This window comes from Muntiacus reevesi, chromosome 5 (genome assembly GCF_963930625.1).
Source record: "Muntiacus reevesi chromosome 5, mMunRee1.1, whole genome shotgun sequence".
In the NCBI taxonomy this organism is placed as follows: Eukaryota; Metazoa; Chordata; class Mammalia; order Artiodactyla; family Cervidae; genus Muntiacus; species Muntiacus reevesi.
The window spans coordinates 110,851,401-110,876,100 of record NC_089253.1 but is presented as its reverse complement, the minus strand read 5'-3'; the positions used below and the strand labels follow the sequence as shown (position 1 = coordinate 110,876,100).

Genomic DNA, 24,700 nt, shown 5'->3' with positions numbered 1-24,700 from the left:
AGCCTGAAATTTTGGCTGCGTCTCTATTTATGTAACAACCACAGCTGCTCCCCAAAATAGCTGCCGCTGCCGGCGGAAAGAAGGAAGGGCTTTTGTTGCTAACGTTTCAGTCCGTTTTCTCTAGTGCCTGACTGAGTTTCCTTCCTCTCATGTTTGGTGTGTGCTGCTGGGTCCAAAAGGAGATCAGGAATTTCTCCCTGGACACATTAGTGGTGCCATCAGCTATATGGATGGATTTTCAAGTCAAGGCTCATCTTTGCAGCGAGATAACACTAAGCTTCCTAGTCTAGTAGGTGGCAGGTAATCTCTTGACCACCCAGAAGGTATGAACTACCCAGCTTCAGAGGGCAGTACAGTGGCTGATAGTGAGGCCTTCTGTGTTCATAAGAGAACCCCACAAAGAGAAACATACAGTGCTTTTTCTGTGTTTTATTTGTGTGTGTGTGTGTGTGTGTGTGTGTGTGTGTGGAACAAATCCAAACCTGGACTGCTGGCGTGGCATTGAACAGGGTGCCCTCCCCCAAAACTAACAAAGAGAACTCTCGTCAAAGCTATCGGACATGTTAAAAAAATACAAAAGTTATTTTCTCCTTTTGATTGCTATTTACTTGTGACAACATGTGTTAAAAATATTACTTCTGTCTTTGAGAAGAGATCATTCTCTTCATAGAATATGGAAAAATAAACTCTACCAAACCCACAGTTCACGTTCCCCACTACGGCCCGGGGCTTTGGCTTTCGCATCTCTGAAAATCATCACCAGTGTCAATGGGATACTACGTTTTCCAGGCGGCAAAGGTTTTTCACTGCACCATCCAGCGCTGCCAACAAGAGAATAGCAGTGGCAAGGCCCACGTGACATCTCGAAGGGAGAGGACTAGGAAGTAGGGTGCTCTATTTGCTGACAAAGTGAAAGGTAACGGGGTGGTTTCAGGCCCTCCTAACAAGCCGTGGGGTGTCCCCTCATCACCTCTGACCACTGCCAGCACTGTGCTCGCGTGGCGGGTTGTATATGGGATGGTAGGGAGCTATTAAGGTGCCATTGCTAGGAGGACTCAGCTTCCGCACCCAGGATCATCATAAAACATTGAGCTGGATGAATGGGAGAAGACAAGGATACATAAAAACAGTAAAATGTTTATTTTCTTAGAAAAAAAAGTGGGCAAGAGGGATTCAAAATGATTGTGATCACACTTCCGTCTGCATCTGAGCAAAACTGATGTTGCAAGCTTGATCTTTGATTAAGAGACCCAGGAAATGAAACCACCTGCTGCCCGCTCCTATGTCACTTCCAGGAGTCATGTCACGACATGCTTTGAATTGATAATAGCGTCTCTACTTCTTCTTAGCAGAGAAACTAGGCTTGCCATGGCAACCATCCCATCTCCAAAGCGCAACAATGCCAGTGAGAAGCAAGGCTCTGGACTGCTGGGGGAGGCAGGGAGGAGGGAGGGGGGAAGGAGGTGCTTGTCTTAGAAGCAGAACCAGTCTAGAACAGAAGTTGGATATCTGAGTTCACCACTACCTCATCTTTTAGAAAATAGGTTGGAGAGCATCTGTAAAACCAACAGTATCTTTAAGGTGAAATTGCAGAATTTTGCTGCAGACCTGGACACTGAGAGAAGTGAAAAGTTGCAACAAGTTTTAACTAGCAGCAACAAAGAAAGTTCGATAACAGTTTTTGTTTGTTTTTAGCAATATCCCTTTGCAAGTTCATTAAGAAACACTGTAATTTAATGGGGCATACGATACAGAACGATCTTCTTTTGCTATAGTGCTGTTCGCTGAAGAGAACCGACCTTTGCAAAGATTTCAACTGGGGTGTAACCTATTTACACAGTAGTAGCTCCCGGTTTGAGTGGTGGGATTGGTGCTATGTGATATCTTCTTCTTCCGAACAGTAATCTCGACCCTTGAGAGGAAAAGAAAAGAATAAGATGTGAATGAGAAGTTCAAAGCAGAGCTTGAGATAGTTACCTGCAATTCATCTTCTCAGTTTATGTCTCCCTGCAGTGAAACCCAGGCTTCTTCATTGACTGCTGGGCACCAGGTAAGTACACCAGGTAAATACACGAAAGTCATAAATACACATTGGCTAACTTGTAAACTGTATATACCTCATTGCTTTGAAGTTTTAGTAAGCTTCTAATAAGCCTTTGTTTTGCATTGGTAGGGCTTCCCTGATAGCTCAGTTGGTAAAGAATCCGCCTGCAATGCAGGAGACCCCAGTTCCTGATTCCTGGGTTGGGAAGATCCCCCAGAGAAGGGATAGGCTACCCACTCCAGTATTCCTGGGCTTCCCTTTTGGCTCAGCCGGTAAAGTCTGTCTGCAATGCGGATTCGATCCCTGGGTTGGGAAGATCCCCTGGAGAAGGGAAAGGCTACCCACTCTGGTATTCTGGCCTAGAGAATTCCACGGACTGTATAAGTCCATAGTCGAAAAGAGTCGGACATGACTGAGTGACTTTCACTTTCACTCTTCATTTTGTATTGGTAAGGATTTATATTACACTAGGCACAGTCAAGACTCGCCTTTCACCACATAATCACCAAATGGATGATCCACTCAGGAGACCAGTTTGTCATGAACAGGAGAAAACAAAATGAACAGTGAACAGACCCTTTCTCCTAGGGCCAGCGCTGCTAGCATTCCACAGCTGCATCTCCAGGCCCAGAACTTAGACAAAACAGGTTACTTGAAGGCTTAAGAACTACATCCAGTTGTTACTTTTGAACATATATTGTCATCTCCACAGTTAGGTCTGCGATTTAAGTTCCACATGTCCCGTCACTGACTGTCTTGGTCAAAGACCACAGGTCTGTAATCTGTAATCCCTCACAGAGCATGGGAACAAGTCTCTGCCCTGCCTGTCTCACAGATAAGGATTTTGTATAAAGTCACGTATCTATACTATTTATATCTTTGACCACTTCCTTTCTTTCTTTTAAGAAAAAAAAAAAAAGAGGAATGTATTGGAGAGATACAAGGGTAGCCCAAAGAACAAGAAGCTCAGTAACCAAGGTTGGGAGGGATACATGTAGGATGACATGGACGTTGCCTCCTGAGAGAGGCTATTAATGTGACCGAGTTCCAGTTACTTTCAGCCTGTGTTTCTGTTTGTTGTTTCCGATTTCCTGGAGTGACAATCATACTGACTCAACAGGACTTAGCCCTTGACCCCTGGATCACAGTGGTGTAAACAGCTAACATCATTCGATGCTCAAATTTGGTGAGTACATGTTGGGTACCATATTTAGCACTTTTCAAGTACCACTGTGGTGGCTTATTCTGCCACCACAGCCCTAGGTCTTATGTACTGTCCCATCTCCCATTTCTCAGATGAGAACAACAAAGCCCAGAGACGCCCAGAAGTTTTCCAAAGTCATAAAGCTTTTATCCAACATCCAGTCTCTGGCAGGTCATGTATACATCTTTAACTTTCTTATAGGTGGTAGTTGGGGTTTGGTCTCTGCAAACATCCTGTGCTAATATCTTAGGGTTTTGTATAAGTGATCATAGGCCACGTCTTCTTTTCAACAGTCCTGACTGTCTAAAGTGCTTCTCATCCAAGCCTCCCCATGACCTAGACAAGGATGGGAGAAACATGTGGGCAGGGGCTTGACCATGGCTAGGGGCTAGGGCTTAGCAGCAGTGGGGAGAGATGGAGCTCTTTCAATTAATTAAATTATTAGTATTATTTTGGCTGTACTGTGTGGTATATAGGATCTTAGTTCCCTAACTAGGGATTGAACCCATGCCCCCTGCATTGGGAACTCAGAATCTTAACCACTGGACCACTAGGGAAGTCCCAACCTCTTTCTTTTAAAATATACACTACATTTTTCAATTTGTGGGGGAAACAAGTTCCTTTAAAAATGAAACTTTCTAAATACCTACAAAAGATAAAAAATTCTAAATTATTTAATAATTAGAAAAATTTCTAAATTTCCTAAATAATTATTTCTAAATAAGTCTAAATCAATAGACTTATTCCTAAACATATCTAAAACATAAAGAAAATAATAAGTTTGCATACAGCTATTTCTCAAATGCATGGTTTGTTTCTTTGTCACAGTATCTGTTTGGAAGTAGCTCACATTCTCTTAATATTTCAGCATCATCATAGTGCACAACTCTATCACTTGGCTGGGTGGTCATCCTGGCTTTGTGACACTAGCTCTGGGATCCTGATCTCCCTATCTCCCTGCGTCTCACTTTCCTCATTTGTGAAACAAAGGTAACAACGGTACCAACTTCACCTGGCTTCTGAAGATTAAATGAGTTAATAATACAGTGATTCAGTCCTGCCTGGCACATAATTTTATACATATGGTATGTGTCGCACACAAATACACGCGTGTTTGATAAATAAGGAAGTGTTCCCACATGACGAAGTCTTCAGGGCCTGTGAATGCAGGAGGGTGGCCTGTCCCCACGCTAACTGGCCCCAGATGGCTTGTTTTCTTTGGATGGTTCACCAGTGAGCAGACTTTTGGTTTCTTCTATTACACTACCAATTCTCACCCTTGCTCCTGGCAGAGTTTTTGAGCCTGGTGTCATCTCTAGGCTTGTTCTACTCGCTGTATAAAAACATCTCCCGGGCAAGGTGACCAATCCCGACAAAAGAAGCGTGCACTCGGCAGTCTTCTTCCCGACCCCTCCCTGGTGACACTGCCCCGCAGATGCCAGCTGACGTCTTGGCCCCAGCCACCCTGGAGGCAGGCCCTGAGCCACACGATGGGGAGCTAGGGAGTCCTCATGGACCCTGAACGTGGGGGGTTTATTCTCCTTGTGGGAAATGGGACACACCCACACCTATCAGAAACAACTCGCCAGGCTCCGAGAGTAGACCTGTGGGTGGGTGCTGGGTGGGTGGAGGGGAAATGTGGGCTTGTGGCGTTTCCATGGAGGTTTTATTAGGGAAGGAAAGATGACTTTCCCCGTGTATGTGTGGACACGTACACTGCTATGTGACACTGGGCACATCACTGGGCTTCGACACTCTGGGGATAATCATGGTATCTGTCTCACTGGGTTGTGATCAGGATCAATGGGAAAAATATAGTACCTACAGGTGGTCAGTAACTGTCAGCTGCTTCTATTATTACTACTGTTGCTGCTGAACCCCGTGTTTGTTCAGGCCGTGGCAGGATATCAGGGACCACCTTCCTTGTGGCTGATGGGGGGTGTGAACTGTTGTCACAAATGGTAATCTGCCAGGTGTCGGGGAACCCTTCCTCCCACCTCAGTCTTGTACCCCAGATGGACCAGAACTCCAATAAAGCTTCTATGGCAGACACCTAGGTCCCGTCCCTTCTTACAAAGCCTTAGAGCAAAGGCCCAGCCGGCCAATGTGGGGTTCCTCATCCACAAGGAAGGACTTGGATGCAATGATAGACAGACAGACAGACAGACACACATGAACTAGTGTACTCAATGATAAAGCAGTCTCCAACTCTGTAGAGTTACAGGGTTATGCAGAGGAAATGTTTCAGACCCTCCAGGATTACTGTTACCATAAGAAAGTGCCCTCTTTTAAGGGGTTGGGGGAAGAAAGGATTATTATGCGATTACATAAAATCATGTATGTGAAATTTTGAAAATTGTAAAGCACTTGAGAATTGAAAGAATCTAACATTCTATACTTAGGTTGGCTTAAAGCTTAACATTCAGAAAACTAAGATCATGGCATCTGGTCCTATCACCTCATGGGAAATAGATGGGGAAACAGTGGAAACAGTGTCAGACTTTATTTTTCTGGGCTCCAAAATCACTGCAGATGGTGACTGCAACCATGAAATTAAAAGACACTTACTTCTTGGAAGGAAAGTTATAACCAACCTAGATAGCATATTAAAAAGCAGAGACATTACTTTGCCAACAAAGGTCCATCTGGTCAAGGGTATGGTTTTTCCAGTGGTCATGTATGGATGTGAGAGTTGGACTGTGAAGAAAGTTGAGTGCTGAAAAATTAATGCTTTTGAACTGTTGGAGAAGACTCTTGAGAGTCCCTTGGCCTGCAAGGAGATCCAACCAGTCCATCCTGAAGGAGATAAGTCCTGGGTGTTCATTGGAAGGACTGATGCTGAAGCTGAAACTCCAATACTTTGGCCACCTCATGCGAAGAGCTGACTCATTGAAAAAGACCCTGATGCTGGAAGGGGTTGGGGGCAGGAGGAGAAGGGGACGACAGAGGATGAGATGGTTGGATGGCGCCACCAACGCGATGGGCATGAGTTTGAATAAACTCCAGGAGTTGGTGGTGGACAGGGAGGCCTGGCGTGCTGCGATTCCTGGGGTCGCAAAGAGTCGGACTGAACATTCTATACAAAAAAGAATGTGCCCCCTTTTGAGGGACAAATCTCTGTAAACCCTCTGTGTCAACCCCGAACAGCAACTTTCATTTTCCAAGCATTTGCTTCTCTGAAATTATTATTATGACTGTGAGAAGGAGAAAAAAAATTGCATCAGCCTCCTTACAGACACTATTTCATTGGTGATTCACACCAACCCTGCAAAGTAGGTAGGAGTCCCATGCCTGTTACTTGTGGGAAAATCTCAGTGAAGACCAGAACAGGGCTAATCCTTGCCTCTTTTGTTAATGATTATAGTGAATGGATGATTAAATTAAATTCAAATCAGTTTTATTTTTGTTATTTCCACCTGTCAGCAGTTCTGAGAACCAATTATTTTATGAATAGAAAACTTGAAAATAAAAAATGTGGAGAGTAAGCATTCCCATATGGCCAAGTGTCATTTTAAGGGGAACCTGAGAAAACTTATGGAGGCAGCCCCATCTCAGCATCACAGGGGACCCCACCTACCCACTGGCTCTACCGGGCAAAATAGGGAGGCTTGTTACTGTAACGTGACTTCACGTCTCACTTGAAGTCTGGAGTTTTAAAGAACTGTGCTAAAGAGGGAACCTTAGAACCTTCAGCCGTTGAAGGCAGGAAGCAGGAGTGAGCTGGGTGTGGGAGCTTCACAGCAATTCTCTCAGCCTGAAGCATGCCCTTTCCCCTCAAAGGGACGACAAAATGGAAACCTTTGTAGAGACGCTTTATACAGCCAGAATTAGGGGCTGTTAGACACAATTCCGTCCTTGTGCAAAGGACACAGTGAAAGCTACAGAGCCAGGTCCCCACGAGGCCCCCACAAGCATGAATGGAAACTCATGATGATGCTGACAACGAGGGGCTGTGTGAAGAGGCAGAGTCTGTGGTACAGACTCAAAAACATCTTAGGAGGTTTTGCCTACCGTGGCTCAGATGGTAAAGAACCTGCCTTCAGTGCAGGAGACCCAGGTTCGATCCCTGGGTTGGGAGGATCCTGTGGAGAAGGGAATGGCTACCCACTCCAGTATCCCTGCCTGGAGAACTCCACGGGCAGAGGAGCCTGGTGGGTTACAGTCCATGGGGTTGCAAAGAGTCAGACACGGCTGAGCGACCAACACTTTCCCTGGCCACACCCTTACTCCGTGTAGTTTCCATGTCCTCTTCAATTGTACGCATGATTTTCTTGGAAACTGGAAGTTTATGTCAACTCCTACATTTCTAAGGTTCTAGGATAAGGATTTTCTACTTGTTGAAAGGTCTAGTCTTACAATGAACAATACTGCAGTGCAGTGAAGGAAAGGGCATTGCCATGATGTTATATTCTGCTAGTTTAAAGAGGACCAGCTCAGAGAGCAACTTCAAATAAAGGAATTATTCCTCCAAAGTGCCTACTGTACTTTTTCTCCTCAAGTTAAGTAGGCAAATAGGCTAGGGCTGGCAGTCAAGTTTCCGGTGTGAGTTCATCACAGAAGTCTCTAATGCTTCTCTGTAGACATGTGTGCATTTGGCCTAATCCATACACACTGAGCTTGTAACAGACAGCTGTGAACTGAGTATTTCCCCAGTGGGGCAGTCTGGGCCGAGATGAAAGTTCCCGAGAAGAAGCAGTGAGCGTGTCTTCCCATCTGTAAAATGGGGACAGGAGGACCTAGCTTGCAGTACTGTTGTGAGACTCAGTAGTCATTACACACAGGTGATCAGCAAAGCTTGGCACATGGGAATTAATAAATTATAGCTCTTATGATGATACTGAAAAATGAGATCAACAGATCCAACTGTTAATAAACTGACTATGTGAGAAATTGGGCTCACCGCTGAATCACTTCTCTGCATTCAGGGCCTCACACAAGTGGCGCCTCTGGGCCTGGGTGCTTGTCCTTCCTTCTTCTTCCGGGTTGACTCCTCCTGCCCTCAGCCCTCACCCCATCCATTACTTTGCATTGTCTAGACCGCTGCTCAAATGTTACCTCATTGTCTTCACTGAGCTCGTAATATAAAACAGCTCTTCTTACTCTGCTTCATTTTTACTTACCAGTTCAGTTCAGTCGCTCAGTTGTGTCCGATTCTTTATGACCCCATGGACCACAGCATGCCAGGCCTCCCTATCCATCACTAACTCCCGGAGTCTACTCAAACTCATCTCCATTGAGTCAGTGATGCCATCCAACCATCTCATCCTCTGTCATCCCCTTCTTCTCCTGCCCTCAATCTTTCCTAGCATCAGGTTCTTTTCAAATGGGTCAGCTCTTCGCATGAGGTGGACAAGGGATTGAAGTTTCAGCTTCAGCATCAGTCCTTCCAATGAACACCCAGGACTGATCTCCTTTAGGATGGACTGGCTGGATCTCCTTGAAGTCCAAGGGACTCTCAAGAGTCTTCTCCAACATCACAGTTCAAAAGCATCAATTGATGAATTGATTTTTACTTATATTACCTATCTTTACTTGACATTATAAATATATGAATTTGTTTCTTTACTGACTGTCTTCCCCTTGAATAGAAGTATCCAGTGGCAGAAACTGTTTTCTGCACTGCTGCATCCCCAGAGCTTAGATGAGCGCCAGTGACATATTAGATGCTCAATAAAATTTGTTGAATAAATGAAAGCAAGCACAGTATCTACAGAGATCTGAGATTCTGGAGTTGGAAGGGGACCTGGAGGTCTTCCTCTCTGACCTGACACCTAACATGGAACAGAACTCCAGGGACCACATTATGGGCAGGGAGCCTCCTCTTTTTCACTAGAATATGTCAGATACTTGCCCAAGCTGCCCATGAAAGTGTTCAAGAGCTGAGTCCAAACGCTGCCTCCCTGTAACTCTCACAGAAAGGCGTATTCGGGGCCTTAGCAACAGGAGGCTAGGTCCACCCAGACTGAGAGCATCCCCTGGTCCGTCCACCCAGACTGAGAGCATCCCCTGGTCCATTACCTGCGAGTAATAGGGTTTCCTCCCAGGTCTCCCTCTCTTACATATGTGTCAGTTTCCTCATTCTCTAAGTGCACCCATCAAAAAAATCACTGGCACAGTGATAACCTTGTAATACGGCCTAAAATAGGTAAGAATTAAGTATTTGACAAAGGAGGTCACCAGAAGTGACAGATTCCAAGAGAAATGATGTGTTAATTCTTAACAAGACAAAACAGAACATAAAACTGAACTTCTGTCAAAGCTCTTGAGAGGGAAATAACTCTTAGCCTCAAAGGCATGGACAAAGATCACAAAGAAAAATAAAACGATGGACATATTTGATCACATAAAAATGAACCTTTGCATATATCAAAAAAAGAATAAAATAAAAAGGCAAACCTCAGTGGGGAAAATACCAGCAGCATATAATATGTAAATGACAAGTTATATGAGAAGCTCATACCAATAAAAACTTAACTTAAGAGGATCTCAGTAAGAGGGAAGAACACAAAGTGGAAATTCATTCAGAACAAATAAAGTCTGTAAACACACAAATAAAAAAATGGTCTGTTTCAGTCATCAAAAAATACAAAGGAAAACAATTAGATACTATTTAAAAATTCTTGAGAGTGCACAATGAAATGCAACTCTACAGCCTTGTAAAATGGTATGGCTGCTTTGGAAAATAGTTTGTAATATGTATAATGAGTCATAAAATTGTTCATACCCTTATTACAGCAATCATTGCTATTGTTAATTAATAGCAATGATAAAATCCTAGATACATGTTTTTAAAAATATACAGATTGGTTTCCCTGAGGCTGGAGGTCGGAAAGGGGACTGGCTGTAAGCAGGCAGGAGGGATCTTACTGATGTGATGGAAATGTTCTAAAAGTGAGTTGTACTGATAGTCATACAGTTTGGTAAACTTACTAAAAATCAAAGGGCTTCCCTGGCGGCTCAGACCATAAAGAGTTTGCCTGCAGTTTGGGACACCCGGGTTTGATCCCTCGGTTGGGAAGATCCCCTGGAGGAGGGCGTGGCAACCCACTCCAGTATTCTTGTCTTGAGAATCCCCATGGACGGAGAAGCCTGATGGGCTACAGTCCATGTGGTCGCAGAGTCGGACACGACTGAGCAACTAAACACAGCCCAGCAAGAGAAGGTGGAGGAGGAGGGAGTCTGAGAGCGGAGCCCCCACCTACACTTAGCAGTTACTGAGTCTTACGATCATGTTTCAACATCACCAAGAGCTTTAGGGAGACTTGGTCTTTTCCCCTCTCGGTGGTCCTTCCATGCCACCACCGTGCCTGATAGAAACTGTAGCCCAAGTGTTTGTTTCCCTTACTCAGGGTGCAGAACAGAGCATGTCTCTTATTCATCTTTGGTTTTTACCTTGCTGATAAAGTGGAAGACTTCACTGGGAAGGGCCACCTGGGGAGAGCAGCAGAGTAAGGGAACCTAGGGGGACTGCACTCTCATCTTTGTCTTTTTGAACAGTTAATGGAATCCTTGTGCAGTTCAGAGAAGTTTGCTTTAACAAGGCTTATTTTTGTATGGAAGCACGCATGGTTAGGGCTTCCCTGGTAGCTCCTATGGTAAAGAATCTGCCTGCAGAGCAGGAGACCCTGGTTTGATTCTTGGGTTGGGAAGAGCCTCTGGAGGAGGGCATGGCAACCCACTCTAGTATTCTTGCCTGGAGAATCCCATGGACAGAGGAGCCTGGCGGGCTACAGTCCGTGGGGTCACAAAGAGTCGGACATGATTGTAGCGACTTGGCATAGCACAGCACATGCATTGTTAAGCTCATCATAAAGCAGGCTACCTGACAAATGAAGAATTTCTCCTCCTCTCCCCATACCTCTCTGAAGGACACTGGGAACCTCTGTAGGTTTCCGGCCTGTGCATTATGTTAACTCTCTTACCTCCTGCCTGCTTCCTTTACATGATTCATCTTCCTCCTCTCTCTTCCTAATCGTGGGCTTACTGAGTTTCTGCTTCTTGACTCAGTCATCCTTCTTTGGAAGCCTTCTACCCTGCACGGGGTGATGGTCTGGCTTTCTGGGCACTAAAGAATGTCTTGATTAACGAAGCACAATTGCCCCAGCTGAATTGTGGTGCAGAATTTAATGGGCCATCCTGATTCTCTGTCCATCAAACACCTTTTCCCACCAACATTTTCCCATGTATCACCATCTAGCAGCAACTTTGATTCTAAGTTTCTGTGGGAATCTTTACATTTAAGCTCCGTCCTTGAACCAAGAATACAGGGCCATGAAAGCTGCATTCCACAGCTTGAGCATCTGTGAACTACCAGGCAGAATCCAGAACAAAGATGATGCAGAGGAGACGGGAAAAGGGTGGAAAAGTGAAATGAAGGACACCTCCAGGGGCTGCTGTTCACTCCTCCTCCTGTAGGGCTGTGGGCCAGGAGTAAATGCCTCACCCCCATCTCTTCCTTGGGGCTGCAAGTGTCAGAGTCTCTTCAACCAGGGAGTGTTTCAGCAGCATTTTCATTTACAGCCTAACAGCAATTTATAACAAGTTTTGAGGTAATGCTGGAGAAAAGCAGACATAATTAGCTGCGCTGTTGAGGTCTCCTCCCCCGGCTTATTTCATTAGAAAAATCAATCGAGGCATTAATGGCCATGCCTGTTTCTAATGAGCATTATTCTAATTAGACTCGCGCATTGTTGTTATTTCAGTTGGAAAAAGATCTCGTTAGTAATGAATGGGAGGAGTATGACAGCCTCTGACTGTTTCTTTGACCATATATAGGAATGATTACCATGATAACAAGCACAGTGATAAGAATCCGAATAGACTGACCTTTTCATTTCCAAGAGAGAATGTATTAACTAAACAGCTTTAAAACCCCCATGAAGTATTTATTGGGCTTCCCAAGAGGCTCAGTGGTAAAGAAACCACCTGCCAATGCAGAAGACTCAGAGACTCGGGTTTGATCCCTGGGTCAGGAAGATCGCTTGAAATGGCAACCCACTCCAGTATTCCTGTCTGGGAAATCCTAAGATCAGAGGAGCCTGGTGGGTTACAGTCCATGGGGTCACAAAGAGTTGGACATGACTCTTTGGAGCAATTGAGCAAGCACGCATGAAGTGTTTCTTAAACCCGGATCTTCATTCTACTGGCAAAAAGAAGATTTTAGAAGCTGTAAGGGACCTATTTCTCAAGTTTTGTTGGATGCTGGCACTCAGGTGACTTCAATGATGTTCCTTTCCCCATGAGGAGGTGAGCGGGACTAAGGATAGAAAAGCAAGGATACAGAACTTGGGATGCCATGTCCCTGGGCCATGTCTTAAACCAGGGTTTGGAGACTTTCTCTGTGAAGGGCCAAACAGTAAATACTCTAGGCTTTGCATTCCAAAGGGTCTCTGATGCAACTCTACTGCAGCTATAAGCATGAAGGCAGTCATAAATGTAAAAGAAGATAAAAGTAAAAGAAAGAGCATGGTTGTGTTCCAGTAAAACTTCATTTGTTAGACACTGAAGTTGAAATTTCACATAATGTTTCACATATCAGAAAATATTATTCTGCATTTTGTTTCCCTCAACCATTTAAACACATAAAAACCATGCTTGTCTGGCAGGCTAGATTTGGCTCATGGGCTGTATTCTGCCCACTCTTGTCACAGAAAATACAATTATCATCAGTGGGTTCAGAGGCCCTCTTCCTAAGAGCTCAAACAGCAGATATGATTTTCATCTTAAGAATGATTTCTCTCCAGATGGGGCCAGACTTCTCCAAAAGGCCATTTTATAAAATTGTTCTTATTTTAAAAGTAAGAAAACCATCAATCAAAATTGAAATTGAAATTAAAAAAATTTCTTGGAACCTCATCTTCCTAATAAATCAGAACGCTTTCAAGTTTCACTTTAATCTTTGACCATATGTGTGCCATTTTTATATGGTTTCAGTCCTATGATAGACACAATTTAAAATTTTTTTCACTTAATATTATAAAAATTTCCCGTTATACCTGATTCCTCACAATGATAAAATAAAACACTATAAAAGTTTGTGGTATTTTTGCAGATGATTTCCAGGTCACTTGACGGATTTAATTCAAAGAGATGTCTTCAATTAGTCTATTCTCATGTATTAAAAAAAGTTAAGATTTCAATACCACCCCCTTGCCCCTCGCCAGGAGAATGTACTTGGTGGACTGGAGCCTCATGGGTTCCCTCTGGGATTCATTTCCTGTAGGACACGAAGCCTCATACGTCTCCTTTAAGACTCACTTCCTTCAGGACAATGGCTTTAGTAAGTCTGGGATTTCAACCCATATGCCTTAAAATTTTTTGTTTTTTTAATTTATTTATTTGACTGTACTGGGTCTTAGCTGCAGCACACGGGGTCTTCCATCTCTGTTGAGGCATGCAGAATCTTTAGTTGTGGTATGGCACGTGGAATTTAGTTCCTTACCAGGGATAGAACCTCCCTGCATTGGGAGCAGAGCCTTAGCCATTGGACCCCTATATGCCTCTTAAAAAAGATGTGCCTTCCAGACAAACTTTAGAGCTCTTTGTTCTGAAAAAATTGCTCATAGCCTAGAATTTGTTTTGAACATGGCTAGAGGTTTGGGGAGCTACACACATACCTCCTTTCCTTACAGTTTTTAACTGAGAGCAGCTGGTCAATGAGAATCAGAGTTCTTGATGGATTAGAGGACCCAGCAACCTTTCCTCATCCCCTCGCCTACCTCCGGTTCCCCACGGAGGCCTAACGGATGGTGACTGGTCCACCCAGTCACAGATGGAGAGAGTGGACAATGTGGGGTTTGCCCCTCTTCCTGCTCCATGGGCTAGCCAACCAGAGACAGGAGAGTGGGACAAGCTGGTCCTTTCCTTCCTCCCGATAAAGGTGACAAAAGGCATAGGAGGCAGAATTTCAGAATAGGAAGCACATGCATTTGGCCAGGAAGAGGGCTGCAGCTATGGATGGGCGGTCCCCACCCGCAGAAGGCACCGGGCAGTGAACGAGCCAGATGCAAGGGAGAGAAGGCTTGGAGCGCGGTGGGGAGCGGGTGTCCTGGGCCCGCGGCTGGGGAGAACCCGTTCTAACCCAGGCCTTCTGCTAGGTTCGAGGGAAACAAACACGAACGAGATCCAGTGTTCATCCTTAGGGTGCCGTCTGTGTAATGCTTCGAGTCCTTTTCGAGATTCTTAAATAAAACATGAGCAGTTACAGAGGGTGGCACTCTCCTCTCTGTGTCCCCGAGTGTTCTCTGCAATGTCCCTGGCTGCTAAAGGCGAAGAGTGGAAAAGCCATGGGGAGGAAGGGAAATGGACAGCCGAGGCAGAGGAGGGAAGGAGAAGCCAAAAGGGAACAAGGCAAGAAAGCGACTTGAGCCTGAGTCGCTGTCTCCCGGCTGGGTGGCTTCTCGGGCTGCCTTCCCTTGCACGCCCGGCAAAATGGCACCATTCACCAGCTGTGCCCCACGTTGCCACTGGGTTCAGAGCACTGTCAGCCTCACCGCATTCATAAAAATGGCATGGCTTTTGTCTGCATTCTTGCACTTCCTTGTTCTGGAACCTGCACTCTTCTCTCCTTTGCTACTCCCTCAGGTGCCAGGCCCATAGAACCTCGAGAATTCTCTGAAAATCAAGCCCTCCAGAGAAAAAGAAAGTGAGCAGAGACTGGTTGTGCTGTATTTCTTCTAAGCTTGCCGCCCGCTTTATTTTCCTTGGCTGCATCCCCCATGACTAGTAGCTACCTGGGATGCTGGGGGACGCGGGGATCCTCAGAGCCCACGGTGTGCATACACATCACCAGTGGTTCCTGCATGATGTTACCATCGTGACTAAGCAGGTGGCGCTAGTGGTAAAGAACCCGCTTGCCAATGCAGGAGATGTAAGAGATGCAGGTTCGATCCCTGGGTGGGGAAGATCCCCTGGAGAAGGAAATGGCAACCCACTCTTGCACTCTTGTCTGGAGAATCCCACGGACAGAGGAGCCTGATGGGCTACAGTCCATGGGGTTGCAAAGAGTTGGACATAATTGAAGTGACAGCATGCATGCACGTACGCAGTACATTTCAACTTGAATTCAATTAAGAAGTCACCTGCATAAAGCTATGCAGTAGGGAGAGAAACAAACAGGGCTGAGTCACGTCCTTACCGTTGTAATTACAGCTTTAATTTGGCTGATGAATGAGGCAAGATGCATACAGGGGAGAGAGTAGGCGAGGCGGAGGATGAAGGGGAAGGAGACACGGGAAAGGTTTGGTTATTAGCAAAAGCAGGTCCCTGTGGTTTTTCCTGTGGAGCAAGGAATAATGCAATGAGATCGGCAGCCCAGCCCACTTCCAAAATACTCAGGCCGTCAAGAGCATCTCCTCGCCAGTGCTGCAGGTCCGAGTTGTTACCAAGATTGGCAAGTTGGGTGGGAGGGACAAGCTATGACTTCATCTGTACACATGGGCAGGCCGGGTGACATTGTTCACGATTTGATAAAACAGTCCCATGTTTCTCATCACTGGTGGGCACTGAGGAAACCTTTAAATGCACCACCTGAAAGTAAAACCTATCATCACCTGCAGGTGCCAAACATTATCTTCGATTCTATAGCAGCTCTGAGGTTAAACTCTCTACTACAGGAAGAGTTTATACAGAGAACCCCAAATCACAGTTCATAATTACACACAAGTCAGTCTCTTCACCAGATGGAAAGCAAACACCTTTTGATCTGCGACATACTGATTCATAACGGAGTTCTGACATAATATTAAGAAAAGGAGCCCTTGAAATAAATTTAGAAATGCAGACTTATCATGATCTTTCTCACCAACTAGTTCTGGTGCCAAGGAACTCAGGTCATTTCAGGAACCCAAAGGTTTTCTGAGTATAAATGATTTTGCAGTAGATGTAGAGGTCTACAGATAAGCATCTTTAAAAATCAGCTGATTTAAAATCCACACGCTGCTCTTTCTCAGACATTTCCTCAAAATGTCACATTGAATAATTCCGGTCAACAGAGGCAGACTCTTAAAACTGTACAGAATATGTGAAGTACAGCAGCACGCTGATGGCTCAGCCATGGGCGGGGGTGGTGAAGTACTATGAGCTATTTTCAAAGAGGAGAAGGGAGAAGAGAAAGCAAGCAGACAGGGTTGTGTTGGAATTAATCTGTGCTTGGTTTCCTAATTTTCTTTTAAGTCAGAGATACACATGAATAAGACGAGACGCTGATGAGACTCGTGGGTGCTCGTGGGTGTCATCGGGCCCTGGATCTGAGCAAAGCATACCAGTGAAATGCACAGGTTCTTTGCCTGGGGATCAAGGATGGGCTCTGCAGAGTTATATACTCTAAAGTTTTACTTCAGAATGTTGTGTATATGATAGCATGTGCCTTTTTATAGGGAGTGTTTTTATAACTTTAACAAAATTCCAAAAAGATACCCATGATACAAAGCTTAAGATGCCTTGCATGAGGAAAACGAACGAGATGCAAATAGCTCTGTGCCGAGACATTCTTTATTTAATATTCAGGGTTCTCTTTGAGAAGGCAAAAGATTTCCCAGTCATTGGCTGTTCTTAAATCTTCCTAAAGCAAAATATAAATCTCTGTGTTTGCCTGGAAAAGATACTCTTAAGGCAGATACTTTAAAAATGTATTTACTTTTTCTTCTTCTTACAAGTAAATTTAAATGTATTGTAGAAAGCGTATATTAAAATCTGATATAATCTGTCTTTGGTATCACATTCAAAAACTCCTCCACAGGGCCACGTTTTAATAATCTAGATCTCTTCTTTCTCTTCTGATTATACTGAAAGACAAGTTTAAAATCATTATCTTCCTCTGCAGTGAACTGTCATTTTCTTTAAGATGCAAAACTAGGCAAATGTCATCACTTTACATAAGATTCAAGAGCCTGCGAATTGTCAGACACAACTACAGACTGTCATAGAATAACAGGTAGGTATTTGAGTAAAAAATAATGAGGTAAAGATAAATGAGGTGCTCTCATTGTTTCACAGGATTTTTACTTTCTGAAAGGAAAAGGAAATGTAGATCAGAGGTTATAATGCTCTTTTGAACTCTCATTGCTCTCCTGGTAAAACTCTCTCCCATGGTCATCTTCTGATGCAGCTCACTGTCTTCGCTTTCCTCATGCCTGCACAGTGAAATGGTGTCACGTGGCCAGATGTCCCAACTGCCTGGTTCGTAGACCTCAGGTTTCAGCACTTGACTCCTGAAACATCTGCATTCAATAAAGGAACACCTGACTCATGGTGATAATGGAGGTAGGGGTGCTGGATGAAGGACTCCCCCATGGTTAAAATAATTACCTTTTCAAAGAAGTCTGCTTTTAGAACTGAGCTCCTCAAGGCAAGGGGCTGTTTCCTACTTATTTTGTATCTCCCCATTTCCTGTTTTTCTATCCTGAGTCATTGCATAATGCCTGGTACTCATAAATGCTAAATAATTAATTCATTTTTGCTACTTGCTTTTCTTTGCCACCGATAACTCCTTACAACACTGCTTGCCCAGTTGTGGGCAAAAGTAAGCTGCGGCCCGACACCATGATTATTTCTGAAGTAGCGTGTGTGTGTGCGAGCCCGCTCAGCTGTGTCCGACTCTTTGAGACCCCATGTAGCCCGCCGGGGTCCTCGACCATGGGATTTTCCAGGCAAGAATGCTGGCGTGGGTTGCCATTTCCTCCTCCAGGGGATCTGCCTGATCCGTGTCTCTTGCGTCTCCTGCATTGGCGGGTGGATTCTTTACCACTATGCCACTCGGGAAGTAGAGTCGTCCATACTAAATTTCACGATAAATATTAAATAATCCAGTCATCTTTGTTTCCTTGTATCAATGGTACTTTTGCATATACCTTGAGGAGACAGACCAGAGATTTCTTTTGGTATGGAGAGGACAGCTGAAAGGTATCATGCCCTGGAGACATTCACTAAATACAAAGGATGAATCAAGGAAGGGCAGGTTTAAATCACTACAGATTCACTTGGCTTTGCTTCTTAACAATTTAAGGAAGAAAAAAGGAATCCAGAGAAAACTTAAAATCTCAAAAATCAAGCCCTTTCAGAATGACTCCAATTTTCAGCATGAAGCTCTGAGTTTAATTTTTTAAGTCAACCCTGTAAAACAAACAAATGTAGTGCTAGTGCAAATGATGGAATTCCAGCTGAACTATTTAAAATCCTAAAAGCTGATGTGGTTAAAGTGCTGCACTCAATATGTCAGCAAATTTGGAAAACTCAGCAGGGACCACAGGACTGGAAAAGGTCAGTTTTCATTCCAATCTCAAAGGAGGGCAATGCCAAAGAATGTTCAGACTACTGGACAATTGCACTCATTTCCCATGCTAGTAAGGTTATTCTCAAAATCCTTCAAGCTAGGCTTCAATAGTATGTGAACCGAGAACTCCCAGAGCACAAGCTGGATTTAGAAAAGGCAGAGGAACCGAAGGTCAAATTGCCAACATTTATTGGATCATAGAGAAAGCAAGGGAGTTCCAGAAAAACATTTACTTCTGCCTCATTGACTACGCTAAAGTCTTTGACTATGTAGATCACAACAAACTGTGGAAAATTCTTAAAGTGATGGGAATACTAGACCACCTTACCTGTCTCCTGAGAAACCTGTATGTACGTCAAGAAGCAACAGTTAGAGCTGGACATGGAACAACTGACTGGTTCAAAACTGGGAAAGGAGTACCTCAAGTTGGTATATTGTCACCCTGCTTATTTAACTTCTATGCAGAATACATCATGTGAAATGCTGGGCTGGATGAATCACAAGCTGGAATCAAAATTGCTGGGAGAAATATCAACAACCTCAGATATGCAGATGACACCTCTAATGGCAGAAAGTGAAGAGGAACTGAAGAACACCTTGATGAGGGTGAAAGGCGAGTGAAAAAGCCAGCTAGAAACTCAACATTCAAAAAACTAAGATCATGGCATTTGGTCCCATCACTTCTGGGCAAATAAATTTGGAAAAAGTGGAAGCAATGACAAGTTTTATTTTCTTGGGCTCCAAAATCACCATGGATGGTGACTGCAGACTTCAAATTAAAAGACACTTGCTCCTTGGAAGAAAAGCCACGACAAACCTAGATAATGTATTAAAAAGCAGAGACATTACTTTGCTGATAAAGGTCCATCTAGTCAAAGCTACGGTTTTTCCACTAGTCATGTATGGATGTGAGAGCTGTACCATAAAGATGACTGAGTGTGGAAGAGCTGATACTTTTGAACTGTGGTGCTGGAGAAGACTCTTTTTTTTTTTTTTCCATTTATTTTTATTAGTTGGAGGCTAATTACTTTACAATATTGTAGTGGGTTTTGTCATACATTGACATGAATCAGCCATGGATTTACATGTATTCCCCATCCCGATCCCCCCACCCACCTCCCTCTCCATCCGATCCCTCTGGGTCTTCCCAGTGCACCAGCCCCGAGCACTTGTCTCATGCATCCAGCCTGGGCTGGTGATCTGTTTCATCCTAGATAATATACATGTTTCGATGCTGTTCTCACGAAACATCCCATCCTCGCCTTCTCCCACAGAGTCCAAAAGTCTGTTCTGTACATCTGTGTCTCTTTTTCTGTTTTGCATATAGGGTTATCGTTACTATCTTTCTAAATTCCATATATATGTGTTAGTATACTGTATTGGTCTTTATCTTTCTGGCTTACTTCACTCTGTATAATAGGTTCCAGTTTCATCCATCTCATTAGAACTGATTCAATGGAGAAGACTCTTTAGTGTCCCTTGGACAGCAAGGAGATCAAACCAGTCAATCCTAAAGGAAATCAACCCTGAATATTTATTAGAAGGACTGTGGCTACAGCTAGCTGAAGCTCCAATACTTTGGCCATCTGATGAGAGGAGTTGATTTATTGAAAAAGAGCCTGATGCTGGGAAAGATTCAAGGCAAAAGGAGAAGGGAGTGACAGAGGATGAGATGGCTGGATGGCATCACCGACTCAATGGACATGAGTCTGAGTGCTGGGAGATAGTAAAGGACAGGGAAGCAGAAGTTCATGGGGTCGCAAAGAATTGAATACAACTTAGCGACTGAACAACAACACAAAACCTAAAGAATAGTTTTGATTGCATTTATGGTTGTCCACATGCTAGTTGGAGCAAAGAAATATTCAGCAATGGTAAAAAGTCAGAAAAACAGTTCACAAGAATCTAACTTCCAATTTTGGTTATATAAACTACTGTGAAGATTATATTAAGCCAAACATATACATTATGATGAAATATTTTAATTTGAGGGAGGCTTAATGTTTAGATGATACAAAGGATAGCATATTCACAAAATTCAGAAGGATGAACTTTAGGTAAGGGAGGAGAAACAGGAAAGTTTGGCTCACAGTTGATAGAAAATTCCCTTAGAGACCTGTAACTGGGCAATTATCACAGATTATATAACTGCTCCTTTTTTGAATATGAATGTGTTCAATATATAGTGGGAACACTGTTTATATTGAATCTACAAATGCTCTTTTGTACAAGGAAAGTTCCACCAAACAAATGATCAAGTTATAAACTTCGCTTTTGTTGCACTACACACATTGTCTACACCTTAGATGCAAAGTAAGACAGGAAACTGAATTCCAGATGAGAACAATGAATTTCAGTTTTGAGTAACAAGAGGTAGAATTTCAATTATGGAAACACTGGAAAGAGATTAGATCATTTTAAACACCTTGTCAGGGTTTGTAAATGTTGCTTAAAAAGATAACTCACAATTCAGGTTTCAATTTTTGCAGATTATTTCTAACTAATAAGCATATATTTTTATTGCCCAAATGTTAGTGCAGGAGAAATAATCCAAACAGAGAAAAAAAATCTTCACTATTAGAGTGGGAACAAAATATTTCTTTTTAGGTTTCTCTTTACTGAAAACAAAATATTATTGGCAAGTTAGTCAGCTTTTGAATCAATATGTGAAAATTGCTAATTATTCTTAGATGATGTTTTCACTCTAAAAAGTTATGCATAAGCTAAAAATTTCACTAAAAGTAAAAAAGAAAAATATATACTCAAATGAGTATGTGAGCACAGCCGATGAACACTATAGATTAAATTATTATTTTAATTCATTACCCATTTCTATTTTTTACATTGGTAATATATGCTGGTCTTTTAATGGTGCATTAGAAAATTTTGTAATGATTCTTTTGGGGCAGGGGTCTACCTCAGAGTGGAGTCTGCTACTGAAATACAGATGAATTTAAGACCTTCTTCACTATCTTCCACTGACTGATACATACATAACCTAGGAATTCACGAAGAAATACTCAAAGACCACAAACCATAAAAGAGAAATAAAAATTAAAATGGAAAACATTTCAAAGGTAAACTTGGTCTGTGATGCCTTGACCATAGTTGCGATATGTTCTGAATTTAGAATTTAACTCTTCTTTAGAATAAGGCTTCAAATTACAGCTCTCAGATATATAACTTTAGCATTTAAAATTCACTCCCTGCAGTGATAAATTGAAATTCTACGAGCATGCAAATCTCTAATGATTACCATATTCTACTCTTCATTCAACTGATTTGCATGTGGCATTCTGAGAGCGTAAATATGGGTTAAATTCCCACATGGATCAACTTCGAATCCTCCCGTCATTATAAAATCCACACCTGTATGGAGAAGTGACTTGGAGGTTCTGCTTTGGAGTCAGATAGACATGGGCTGGAATTCTAACTCTACCGCTATTAGCTTTGCAAACCTGGCTAAGTTATACTCAGGCATTCTAAGCCTCACTTTCTTTGTAAAATGCACATGTTACCTGTCTCATGGCCAGCTCCCTTAAGCAGGTATTGATTGCCACATGCTTGTGACGTTTGTAAAGAAGTCAGAGAAGCGCTGGGTGGGTACTAAGTAAGTACCTGGGCAGGTACTAAGTAAGCAGGTACTAAGGACCTCCTTGCCTGCAGCCTGCGAGCAGAGCAGGGGATCAGGTGTGGACAACACAATGATAGCAACACTTTTTAGGCAAAGGCTCTCACCAGTCTCACTCTGAGTTTCCAGGCTTCAGTGAAAGATCAGCCCAGGATCCTGGGAAGCTCAGTCATACATTAAACCTCACAGCCACCTTCTGAATTGTGTGTGGGGGTAACTGCTGTTAATTCTAACCACCCCCTTGCAAGAACAGCTTTGTACCACAGACACCAGAATATTGTTACTCTTAACGCATGAGGCAACATTCCCCTTGAAATATGCAGTTACTTTACTTCTTACCTTTTCAATTTTTTCATCCAGCATTCTGAAGAATTCTTGTTGGCTTTCAGAGATGTGCATGCTGAAAAACAAAAAGTAGTTAAGTGCATATTTTCAATGTTTCCCAGTTCCCTCAGTTGAAAAATGCTGAGGGTCTAAACTTTGAGGCTGTCATTTATTTCTTGCAGACTTTTCCACTGAAGTGCTCTGACGTCATACTAAGGCTGAATGCCATGAGAGTAATCCTACAAGTGTGTTTCATAATAGCCTATCCGTTTCTACAACTTAAGGAACACGATTTCCTTTCAATGTACATATTATTTATGTTGGTGTTACTGGGAGGTATGTGCCCATTTTTTCCTTCAGATACACACCTATAATTAAAACAAAAAGCACAGGTAAGCAGCACATGGCATATTTCAACGCTGTGTGTAAGTATAACAAGAAAATACATCCTGGGACTTCACTGGCAGTTCAGTGGTTAAGAATCCGCCTTCCAATGCAGGAGACGCGGGTTCAATCCCTGGTTGGGGAACGAAGATCCCATATGCCATGGGGCAACTAAGTCTGTGCTCTGCAATGAAGAGCCCACGTGCCACAACTGAGATCCAGTGCAGCAAAAAATAAAATAAATAAATATTTTTTTTTAAAAATTCGTTAAAAAACACATCCTAATTATGATATTAAAATGTGTATTTTACTAGAGGCATGAGCACAGTATTCAGCTGTAATGGGGAGTAAGTGAGGAGACATGTCTGAGCAGCCCTCGCCCTGATTCCCTGTTCTTTGCTATGTAACAGCATCCTCAGAGAGATGGGCGTGGTTGGTGGGGACAAAACCAAGAAGGTAAGGAGAGCAGAGATCACGGATGGGAGGGGAAGGGCCTTGGGGGCAATGAGGTCTTAATGACAGCAATTTCTACCTGGCAGAGAGTTGTGGGTGTTCCAAAGCGGTTCAGGATGCTGGGGTAAGAGACACATGGTCCAGTATTTCTTTCACTTGCTATTAATGCCTACTGGTTTAGTGGCTGGGGGCGTGGGGAGGAGAGGCTCTGGAAGAGCCTCTCCTCTTCCCCTCCCGTCTAGGTGTGGCAGGCAAGCTACTTGACATCCCCTGCAGCGGCCACGTAGAGGGGCACAAGTGACCGGAAACCCTTCAGGCCTCCCATGACAGATAATAAGGCTTAAAGGAGGTTTCCCCTGTGTGTCAGATCTAGATTTAAAATAATATCAGCTCTGATATAAAAGAAAAAGAATGAAGATATCTGATACCAGCATCAACTTTCACAGTTCTAAAGCACTTTCACATATATAATCTAATTTTTGCCATCCTTTCCAGTAGTCATGTATGGATGTGAGAGTTGGACCATAAAGAAGGCTGAAGGGCTAATTGATGCTTTTGAACTGTGGTGTTAGAGAAGATACTTGAGAGTTCCTCGGAACTGCAAGGAGATCTCACCAGTCCATCCTAATGGAAATCAGTCCTCAATATTCACTGGAGGGGCTGATGCTGAAGCTGAAGCTCCAATACTTTGGCCACCTGATGTGCAGAGCCGACTCATTAGAAAAGACTCTGATGCTGGGAAAAATTGAAGGCAGGAGGAGAAGGGGATGAACGAGGATGAGATGGTTGGATGGCATCACCGATTCAATGGACATGAGTTTGAGCAAGCTCCGAGAGATGGTGAAAGACAGGGAAGTATGGCGTGCTGCAGCCCATGGAGTTGCAGAGAGTCGGACACTACTGAATAACAACAAATATGATCATTCAAATAAGGTAGATGTCCCGTTTCAGAAACAGGTCCTCTTTCACTGCATTTTACAGAGGCAGGGCAGAATCTTGGATGATGAGAGAGATTAAACCGTCTCCTCTCTTTCTCTGGCTGGACAGAAAAGCCATTTTGCAAACCTGAGTTTCCCCAGATTTCCTTCTTTAAGTGCCAAAACATTGTTCATTTGAGCCACTCTGGATGCAAGTCTTCTAAACTGTATACTCTTGAATGTCTGTCTCAAACATTACTTAGCTTCCACTTGACGACCGGCAGCTACTCTCCTCACCTTACATCACAACGCTCTTCTGTAATACTGGGATAGCCCTGAAGCCTCTAAGGTGGCTCGAGCTGGCTCTCTTGAAGCAAAATGACCTTAGACTCCAGGCTATTGTTCTCTGCCTGCTTTTGAGCTCTTCCTTTCATCTCTCCTTGTCAGAGAAGGTATCAGTCCTCTTTCCATT

General features: G+C 43.4%; 1 protein-coding gene across 2 annotated transcripts in view; it reads right to left on the bottom strand.

Moving 5' to 3' along the window:
* Nucleotides 1-444: 444 nt before the first annotated feature.
* Nucleotides 445-24,700, bottom strand: part of C5H1orf21 (chromosome 5 C1orf21 homolog) — a 233,235-nt gene continuing 208,979 nt past the window's right edge. For both annotated transcript variants that reach the window (XM_065936192.1, XM_065936193.1), the window contains 2 exons: nucleotides 22,490-22,550; nucleotides 445-1,912 (listed from right to left, as the gene is read on the bottom strand). In XM_065936192.1, the coding sequence (XP_065792264.1) occupies nucleotides 1,874-1,912; nucleotides 22,490-22,550 (100 nt within the window). In that variant the 3' untranslated portion in view covers nucleotides 445-1,873. The remainder of the gene's footprint in view (nucleotides 1,913-22,489; nucleotides 22,551-24,700) is intronic.